Source organism: Rhea pennata, chromosome 1 (assembly GCF_028389875.1).
Source record: "Rhea pennata isolate bPtePen1 chromosome 1, bPtePen1.pri, whole genome shotgun sequence".
Taxonomy (NCBI): domain Eukaryota; kingdom Metazoa; phylum Chordata; class Aves; order Rheiformes; family Rheidae; genus Rhea; species Rhea pennata.
Window position 1 is genome coordinate 161,351,590 of NC_084663.1, and position 10,742 is coordinate 161,362,331.

General features: G+C 35.1%; 1 protein-coding gene across 1 annotated transcript in view; it reads left to right on the forward strand.

Moving 5' to 3' along the window:
- Positions 1 to 8,555, forward strand: part of UGGT2 (UDP-glucose glycoprotein glucosyltransferase 2) — a 98,516-nt gene extending 89,961 nt beyond the window's left edge. Inside the window, exons 35-39 of the mRNA XM_062575806.1 lie at positions 433 to 593; positions 882 to 996; positions 5,019 to 5,135; positions 5,963 to 6,107; positions 8,359 to 8,555. Coding sequence (XP_062431790.1) covers positions 433 to 593; positions 882 to 996; positions 5,019 to 5,135; positions 5,963 to 6,107; positions 8,359 to 8,381 — 561 coding nt within the window. The 3' untranslated portion in view covers positions 8,382 to 8,555. The remainder of the gene's footprint in view (positions 1 to 432; positions 594 to 881; positions 997 to 5,018; positions 5,136 to 5,962; positions 6,108 to 8,358) is intronic.
- The last annotated feature ends 2,187 nt before the right edge of the window (positions 8,556 to 10,742 follow it).

Here is a 10,742-nt window from a genome sequence, read left to right on the forward strand (position 1 = left end):
TTAGAACCTATTCTTACAAATACGTTTCCACTAGAAGACTTTTTAAAGTGTTAAATTGTTTTGATGCCTTAATTTTTGAGTGACCAAGTTCATGTAACAAGGAAGGGTGTTTTAATAAAAGGGAGATGCTCGGCAGTTTCTGAAAATTAAACTAATGCTTAAAGGAGTTTAATATTGTGCAACCTAAAACACTGTTCTATAAATTAAAAATACTTTTTTATTTAATTTGCTAATTAAATATGATCCACAGATGTCCACAGAATAATGTTTATTTTTTACTGAACGATAATTAGGTAAGTTACATTTTAATGGAATAATGAATAGTTTCTTAGATTTTCAAAAAATTAAAATTAAACTTTGAAAGTTTACTCCTGTCCCATGCCTATCTTAAACATAAATTATAAAAGTAAATACAGATTTTCTTTTACTTAGATTGTGAGAAGTGACTTAAAGGAACTTAGAGATCTAGATCTAAATGGAGCTCCCTATGGATATACTCCTTTCTGTGACAGCCGTACAGAAATGGATGGGTACCGTTTCTGGAAATCAGGATACTGGGCATCACATCTTGGGAAGAGGAAATACCACATTAGGTAGAAAAACTTCTACATTATTTTTTGCAATTTATGACACTATTTAAAATGTTGATATTGGTCACTGAGGCATAGAAAAGGATTGCATTATAGTAGATCTCAAACAGAGGAAAATAAGTTATGGATTCAGATGATAGCTTGACTTCACTTTTATAGTAGCTTTACTTGTTTACTTAAAATCATATTCTTTTAACATATGGAAAGTACTGGTTTTTCATTATTTCTTTTATTGAAGTTACCAAAACACATGAAACTGCACAAATCTTAATTCATTTTTTATTTTTGTAGTGCCTTATATGTTGTGGATCTTAAGAAGTTCAGAAAGATTGCAGCAGGAGACAGGCTTCGTGGCCAATACCAGGCTCTTAGTCAAGATCCAAACAGTCTATCAAATCTAGATCAGGTATATATGAGTTCAGTAAGCAATTTGTTTTCTAGTTTTCTTACCTTTCTCAAGATGCATTGGATTATTTTGTATCACAAAATCTTTGTAATTCTCAAACTAGTAGCCATTTACTGCTGTTTTAGTACGTTTTCAGGTGTGCTTATGAGCACAGTTAGAAAACAGAATACTGAATAATTATTACTTTAAATGATCCTTTTACATGAAGAGCACTGAGGAAAAAGTAGCATGCAGACAAATGTATCCAAACTGTGTTGCACTGCTGTCCTTTAGTTGTAGTTGTTCTTTGTGTATTTGTGCTTTTTTAATGATAATCTTCTATTCTGATAATGATAGTTGTTATTTGGCAAGCTCTTTTCTCTATTTCTTTTTTTCTTTAACATAAATTTAATTTACACACTCTAACTGCTAATGGCACTGTAGTAGTTGTGGTATCTCGCAGAATCACAGAGAAGTTGAAGTTGGAAGGAACCGCTGGAGATCATGTAGTCCAACCTTCCTACTGTCACCTAGGGTGTGGTCACCCTAGAGCATGTTGCGCAGGACCCTGTCCAGATGGCTTCTGAGTATCTCGAGGAAGGGAGATTCCAGACCTCTCTGGGCAACCTGTTCCAGTGCTCTGTCATCCTCACAGTAAAGAAGTTTTTCTTCACGTTCAGATAGAACTTTCTGTGTTTCAGTTTGTGCCTGTTGCTGGGCACTACTGAGAACAATCTGGCTCCATCCTCTTGACACCCTCCCTTCAGATACTTATACACAGTGATAAGATCCCCTCTCAGCCTTCACTTCTCCAAGCTCAAGAGTTTCAGCCTTTCCTCATGTGAGAGATGCTCTAGACCCCTAATCATCTTTGTAGCCCTGCATTGGACAGTAGCTCCCTGTCTTTCTTGTATTGGGGAGCCCAGAACTGGACACAGTACTCGAGATGAGGCCTCCCCAGGGCTGAGTAGAGGGGCAGGATCACCTCCCTCCACCTGCTGGCAACACTCTTGCTAATGCATTCCAGGATACAGTTGGCTGCATTGGCCAGAAGGGCACATTGCTGGCTCATGGTCTACTTGTTGTCCTCCAGGACACCCAGGTCCTCTGCAGAGCTGCTTTCCAGCAAGTCAGCCCCCAACCTGTCCTGGTGTCTGTGGTTATTTCTCCGTAGCTGCAGGATTCTGCACTTCCTTATGTTGAGCTTCATAAGGTTTTTCTCTGCCCATCTCTCCAGCCTGTCAAGGTCCCTCTGAATGGCAGCACAGCCCTTTGGTGTATAATCAGTAAACTTGCTGAGGGTGAACTCTATCTATTCATCCAGGTAATTGATGAATAACTTGAACAAGACTGGATCCCGTATTGACCCCTCGGGGACATCACTAGCTATAGGCCTCCAAGTAGACTTGCATCACTGATCCCAACCCTTAGAGCTCTGCCTTTCAGCCAGTTCTCAATCCACCTCACTGTCCACTCATCTATCCCACAATCCCTGTGCTTGCCTATGATCATATGGGAGACAAAGCCTTACCAAAATCAAGATGAGCAAAATCCACCCCTCTCCCCTGATCTACCTGGCCAGTCATCCCATCACAGAAGGCTATCAGACTGGTTAAGCATGATTTCCCCTTGGTGAATCCATGCTGACTACTGATAACCTCCTTTTCCTCCACATGCTTAGAGATGGTATCCAGGATGAGCTGCTCCATCACCTTTCCAGGGATGGAGGTAAGGCTGGCTGGCCTGTGGTTTACTGAGTCCTCGTTCTTGCCCTTTTTGAAGACTGAAGTGACATTTGCTTCCTTGTAGTTCTCAAGCACCTCTCCTGATCAACATGACCTTTCAAAGATGATTGAGAGTGGCCTGGTAATGACGTCCACCAGCTCCCCTGGGTGCATCCCATCAGGGCCTATGGACTTGTGGCTGTTAAGTTTGCTTAAATGATCTCTAACCTGAACCCCTTGACCAAGGGAAAGCCTTTCTTTCTCCAGACTTTCTCTGTGGTCTCTAGGGTCTGGGATTCCTGAGGGCTGGTCTTAGCAGTAAAGACTGAAGCAAGGAAGGAATTCAGTATCTCGGTCTTTCTGTATCTTTTGTCACCAATGCCCCTGCCCTATTCAGTACTGGGCCCACATTTTCCCTAATCTTCCTTTTGTTGCTGATGTGATTGAAGAAGCCCTTCTTGTTGTCCTTGACACACCTTACGGATTAAGATGAAAAGACTGATATATAACTGCAGCAGTACAAATACAGTATCAGTTCCTAAAGTACAATGACAATACTATACATTTTACAAGACACATAGAGATCATGATAGGGATTCATAATGATACTTTTTTTTTTTTTTTTTTTTTTTTTAGTAATTTGTAATCCAGTTTGCACAGTTTGAACTGTGCAAACTGCTCTTCTCGGAGGATAAACAATCTTCCCTCGCTTCTTTCACAATCTGCCAGCAGGATGTTTGTTATCTTAGCAAGATTGTATTGCCCTTTAAAATGATACAGGTTAACTGACTAAGTGTGAAAACTCTTATGTTGTAAATCATATTGAAGAACAGCCTTTAAATGCTGTTTGTGAAACAACTGAACAAATGAAGTTCTTCATTTCAGATGCTTACATATTTTGAATGAAGAGGAATTTTGGCACGTGCAGCAAAAACAATCTGATTTTACCCTTGTTCATTATTTTTGTGACTCGTGAATATTTCGCTTTGATCTTCTAGATGTATTTTAGTGTTTTTGACATGAAGTCACTTTCTTTTGAAAAACAACTTTAGTCTAGAAATTTTAAATTATTCTAAACATATTTGCTTCTATTTTCTTTAAATCCTAGAGTTAGTAGCTGTTTTTCTACTTTCTATTCCGTATAATAATTTGTAAATTCAAAACTCAGAGTTACTGTACTAACTCAGGAATTGTTTTCATTTAGAAAGCCAGAGAACCACGACAGAAAAAGTCTCTTCTGTCTTGAAACTGAGATGATGATAAACCATTTATTTTTTCCATGTAAAATTCATAGAAGATTTTCAAAAAGAAAAACATTTAAGTCAATGTTTAAACATGTCGGTTCTCAGTTTATTACTATTTGATTTAATTTTTCTATACTAATGTAAAAATAGGTTCAGTAGTTTTATGTCTGTTTTTAAATTAAATTGTATGCTAGTTATAATGCAACTATATATACTGTTTTATTCTGTCATTTAAAAAAATGTGATTTGGCAAAATAAGAGATGACTAGTATATCTTTGGGTGCTGACATTTATTTTTAAAATATAATGTATAAGTGTTGCATATAAAGACCCTTATGAATGAATGTACCAGTTACACCTGTATTATTTTTAGTGGTGATCAGAATGTATACACTGTATGATTGCCTGTAATTTTATTTTTAAATGCTATTTCCTACCTCCAGCATATATGAATATGTCCCATGTTTTCATAAACCTCTCATATATTGAGACTACCTCACTATACGATAAAGATTAAAACCAAGAAAATTTAAATGAGGTAAGGAAGTTAGCCAGAATAGTGATTTAGTGGCTTTTCCTTTTCAGATTTGTATTTCTGGAAACTGTTTTCCTAAAAGAAGACTAAATTTAGAGTAGTGGCATAATCCTGGATTATATGCTTTTGAACTGTTTTTGCAGATTTAAGGAATAGAAAGATGGTTAGGTTTATGCTTTAATAATTTCACACTGTTTAATCCTGCTGACTAGTACTTACGTTAAGATATGCAGTATCTGAACCATACATATTAGACAGTATTATTACTTTTGTCTGTCCTTCCTTAGCTTGACATAAGTGCAAGAAAAAATTACTTTACATGAGAAATAAGAGGTGGAATTGGCCACAAAGTTAGAATTACCAATTTTCAATCTACTTGAGAAAGATCTAGAAGAGCATGTAAAGGAAACTTAAGAACACTTCGCAGAAATGATAATAGATATTCTCTGGAGTCTCTTCTAAGTAACTGTACTGCAGTTCAGCTCTTAATAAGTGAATCAAAATCCAGTGCTAATTTATGATTTTACAAAATTTGTACAGGATCTTCCCAATAATATGATTCATCAAGTAGCTATTAAGTCTCTCCCTCAGGAATGGCTTTGGTGTGAAACCTGGTGTGATGACGAATCCAAGAAAAAGGCTAAAACAATAGACTTGGTGAGCTGATTTTAAGTTAAATGATTTTTATAGATTAAAAAATTGACTACAGTTGCTTTTGAGATTTACATACCATGGAGTCAGCCTCACTGGAACACAAGTTCCATTTAGGTAAATGCATGAATATATGTACATACCTTAAATAGTTTTTTTTCTTTCCTCTGAGATCTTTCCCTCTTGCTGTATGTGACCAAATTTGCTTGTGTTGAAGCTAAAAACTGTACCAAAAAATTAAATGTTATTGGCGGTACTGTACCTCAAATCAGGTTTTTTCACCTTATTTTTTTCTATATTGAACCTCATTAGTAGAACCAGTTCACAGTTTACTGTGAATATTGTGTCTTATCAGTATAAACTGGAGATAAAGCATAGTTAAAGCATAATGTTGAGGAGACTATACACATTAGGGAAGAAGAAAACATTTCTTCTTTGGGGATTGAAACAGAGAGGAAATGTTCTTCTCTGTCATTATTTTGTTGTCTATGCCCTACCCCCTGATTTTTTTTGACAGTTTCCATTCATTGTGGTGTGATACTTTAGAGGCAGAAACTTTGAAGAAAAATAACCATTTAGAATCTGCTACAAAGATTAAGTATATAAACTATTTCTTTTCCCTGTGTCTTTACAATTTTTAAAGCAAGTTTTTTTGTGTCTGATATGTAGGCACTCTTCTAGAAAATGAAAGATTAAAATTAATTATTAGACAATCTTTCATTCCCCTTTATCATGTTCTGCTATTGAAGGCTGAGGAGATCACTTACAGTTTCTTGGAAGGGTGATGTTTTCACATTTGTTTTATTGATACATAATATATTTTAAACTTTCAGTGCAACAATCCCCAAACCAAAGAACCCAAATTACAAGCTGCTGCCAGGATAGTTCCTGAATGGGTGGAATATGACTCTGAGATACGAAAGTTAATAGACAAAATTGAAAAGGAGAATAAAAATCGAACATCATTCTTTCAAAAAGGTAATTTGCAAGCATATTCATCTATTAACTCTTTAACATAAATACTGATATGATTGAAATGAAGACTGTAATCAGTAGATACGTTATTCATGTAATTTTCCCTGCTCTTAGAGAAATTTTTTAAGAGTCATATGATGCTTTTCTACATAGGAGTTACAGTAAGAATGTAAACTCTTTTGTTTTGTGCCAAACTCTAAGTGAAGAAAGTTTTTGTCGTGTTGTATTCTTCGACAACAAACATAACCAATTATTCCATGTGATTTGATGCACAAATATTAAATAAAGCACATTAGGCCTCACAGAATGCAAAGCTAATCTGTTTACAGGACATTTCCGCCTGACCATGAGGGGGAATTTCTTCCCGGTGAGAGTGACGGAGCCCTGGCACAGGTTGCCCAGAGAGATGGTGGAGACTCCTTCTCTGGAGATCTTCAAGGCCTGCCTGGATGCAACCCTGTCTAACATGCTGTAGGTGACCCTGCTGAGCAGGGAGGTTGGACTAGATGATCTCCAGAGGTCCCTTCCAAACTAAGGCATTCTGTGATTCTGTATTTTAACTCAACATAGTCTGCTAAGCAGTAGGTTATGGACTCTCTATTGAAATATAGTAATTCATTAGTTCACAATAACTTTTTCAAAAATGTGAGTCCTCAAAGTAATCTGCATTAATTCGGTAGCAGAGGTCTCCCATATATTCTTTCTGCATGAAATTTGCTTGAAAGCCACTTGTTTAATTCTCTAGTATCAAATTTTGTAGCTTGCTGTTCCTATTCAGATTTCTTAGTCTTGTTGACCCAGTGCATATTCAATTTATAAAGTGTGAGAGATTTTTAAAATAAAAGAAAAAAACTATATTGAAAAGTATGTTAATAAGGCTCTGTCACTCCAAAATTAAGAACTGCCAAATACTGAACCATTAAGATTGAGGTGATAGTTGATATCTGCTGGTTTGGTGGGTACTGTTTGTCTCAGCTTCCCTTCGTCTGTGAGCAGAATTGTCCCCTTTACTTCATAGGTTTATAGTCACAGTCTCCCTGCTCGGACAGTTATGCTCCTTTCAGATGTTACTCATCCTCTCCAGAAATTTCCGTGTCACTGTTCCCCTGTCCAGTACCTTTTCAGGCTTCAAACTGCAGTTCCCAGGTGTCCTCCCCTGTGCCAGTCTCCAGTCCTGTTTTCTTTCCTGTGTCCGCGTGTGCTCTGCTCAGAGCCACCGAAACCCAGGTGCATTTTGGCAGTTTTCCTCTGTGTTGCCCAGACCAGAGCGGGGGAACTGGGAGCACAGAAACTGGGAGCATTTCTAGACTGGAGTCACTGGAAAACCTTGGTGGGAAGTCCTGAGAAGGCTGCTGAGCTTCTCTGAACTGGAATTTTCTAATATGTTATAACATGGCCAAGTTTGGGCAGATTTTCACAGGGGTGGAAATGGGCATACTGGTGCCAGTTCAGTTCTCCACTGCAACACCTGGGAACGCTAGTGCATCTCAGGTTAGAAAACAACCGAATTTTTTCATGGCCAAACTTGTATAACTTTTTCTAACTGCCGATGTCAGAAGTAGCTGGAATTCTCAGAAATAAATGTAATGTGGCAGTAACCTGCCATGAAAACAACTTATATTCAGGACTGACAAAGTTACTGAGAAGTGAAAACACGATCTGGATATGCCTACAGCATGTGGCAGGCAGTTTTCGTAATAACCATACTACAGTGCTTCAGTGCTATGCCGAGTAGTATACTGTTCCTTTAAAAAAAAAAAAAAAAAGAAAGAAAAAAGTGAAATGACAGTATAAATGAGATTTTAGATTACAAATAGTGGGCTTTTTATTATTACTTTCTTAGGGAAATAGTTGTAAACTTGGTTAGTTGTTAGTTAAATGGTACAAGAAGGAAAAACACAAAAAACCTCAGGACTTCTGATAAGGTTTGACTGCTTGGAGTAATATGGTTTGCAAAAGCCTCTTATGTTTTTAAAAAAGAAGTACTCTGCTTTCAATGTTGAATAAAAACTTAGCAGATAAATATTGAAAAGACTCTAAAAGTCAAAAAACAAAGTCAATTTTCATATTAAAGAATTTTTAGTAGTTTCCTTTGTGAAAGCTTATAGCCAGCTTTTATCAAGGTTTTAAAGTGAATTTTGTGTTTAGGAGTAAGTAAAAAGTTAAAAGGGCTTTCTCTGTGTTTTACAAAACTGGCTGGTTATTAAGTCTTTTGTATAATTGTTTTATATGTAATATATTTTTTTGGTTACAGGTTTTAAGCACGATGAACTTTAGCATCACCTGTAAACAGCAACAGTGACGGCTCACTATTCTGTGAAAGACTGAATGGAAGTTGTGAATGTTGCATTGGCGCTATTTTTAATATTCTTCAATGTAAAGTCAAATGTTTTATAACTTATAATGTTATTTAAAAGTTTTAAATGAAAGAAAACTAATAGAAGAGACAAATCCCCAGGTACTTGATTTTTTTTAAAAAAAAAGCAATATAGAATAACTTTCCTAATTTCTTGTTTTTGATTTTTCCTTCTCTAAAGGACAGTTTGCCCAAAGAAATGATATATTCAACTCTTCAAAATTGTATCGGCTTTTGGGGGGAGATTTGGGGAGGGAGGAGGGTTAAATATATACATGAACACTGTTTTATGCCTATTACATGCATTAAGCTCGTGTATTTAAATATAAAGAATTTTGATTGTATGTCTATAATTTGGTCTTTGGAGAAATGGTTTGGTTGCAAGACAAATTCTTAGTGTATCAAAGTTATGATGTAAGTAGTAGCTTGTTAGTGGAATTTAAACCACAGAAATACCACTAAATCAACTTTGAAGCTAACTAAAGCAAGAAATGTGATTTTTAATTTATTATAGAGTTTGCTGCACCCTTATCAATTTACAAGAATAATCTTTGATTCTTAGGCTGGTTTGGATAATTAAATAGTATGTTGTAGGATTGTATTATCTTTTTTGATTAAGATGATTCCAACCAGCATGCGTATCAGAAAGTCAGTATCTACAAGCTATTTCCACTGAGTTTTAATCATTGTCAAAATTCTGTTTAGAATTTGAAATAATAAAATTATTGATTAATTGTGATTGTCAATGGTGTCTACTGCAATTTTGTAAATATATACTCACATATCTATTGATCTGATGGGCCACTGACATTTTAATCTTCCAAAGCTTGGAGGCAAAAAGTTCCTCCAGTATGCATATTTGAAAATAGGTAATTTACTAAACTGAAATTTTGAAAATTTGAGTCTTAAATATTCTGTTCCTTAGGTTTCCTGGTTTTAAAATAGATTGGATTTACCATAAATTCTTTAAAGCAAAACTTAATGCATGCTTTTAATCTGAATGCATATAATTATACAAGATAATATAACTTACACTGAATGAAATCTCCCATCACCCATTCAGTGATCATCAGTTTCATAATATTTGCATCCCAGCAAATAAAGGAATAAGTAGTAAGAAAAATGAAGGATATTTTATATGCACTGTCATTGTTCTCAGGTCTGGGTTATTTAAAATTGTTTACTGTAAGAGCAAATCTTTAGAATCATGCTCTACTGAAAGTTTCCAAGTGTTAGTAACATTAGATACACAAATTCTTTACAAGATTTTATACGTACCTTTGTATTTGTTTATGCATTTTAATAGTCTTAAATTTTGAATAATACAGTTTTAACATGTGGCACATGGATTTTGAAAGGTCTATTTGGTAGGCTTTTTCTTTGTCAGAAGTACCAAATGAAATATTTTCTGTGTAACCCAGCAGTCACAATCAGGTAATACTAACTTCAATCCTCTTAAACTATCCCATTTCACTACAATATTTGTCTTATTACACTTTTTCCTATAACACAATACTTACTTACTTACTTACTTAACAGTATCAAGCAGTGAGTGAAACACTAAACGTATGTTTTAAGTAAGTTGGTATGTTTTATAACATACGGATGGATATATAATGGACTGGGCAGTTATGTGCAGTTACTATAAATTTAATGTATAGCAAGATACAAGATGCAAGATAGCAGCTAATACTTCTATACATAAAGAGGAGAAAAAAGCATTAGTCAGCTGCTTGCAGTGTGTGGGGGGGTTTTATTTTTAACTTACACTTGCATAATTTACAGCACTGTTTCATATTGATCTGTGCTGGAATTTCATACTTAAAGCATATATATATATATATATATATATATATATATATATATATATATATATATATTTTAACTAACTCAGAACTTAAAGGTTCTATATCATTAAGGAACCTTAGTTTTCTTCATGATTATCACTGTGGGAAACTTCTGTTATGCTGTATAAAAGGCGGATAATTTAGGCAGTGGTTTCTCATTCATTTTATCTATCCATCTGCAATATTCTATTTAAAAAATTGGTTCACTTCTACATGCTTTAAAAAGAGCTATATATCCTTAAAAACAATTTCCTTTAGATTATTTAGATAATTAGAATATAATTTATGAAAAAGTAATTTGCTGGAGATACTTCGAAGATTTAAAAGGTTTCATGCCATTTTCTACAGTGTTGTATATGTTTGTAAAAATGTTTAGGTCTTTCTTCTTTTTTTCTGAACAATAATCATTTTCAAGGAAAGTTCTTTTTTAAAAAA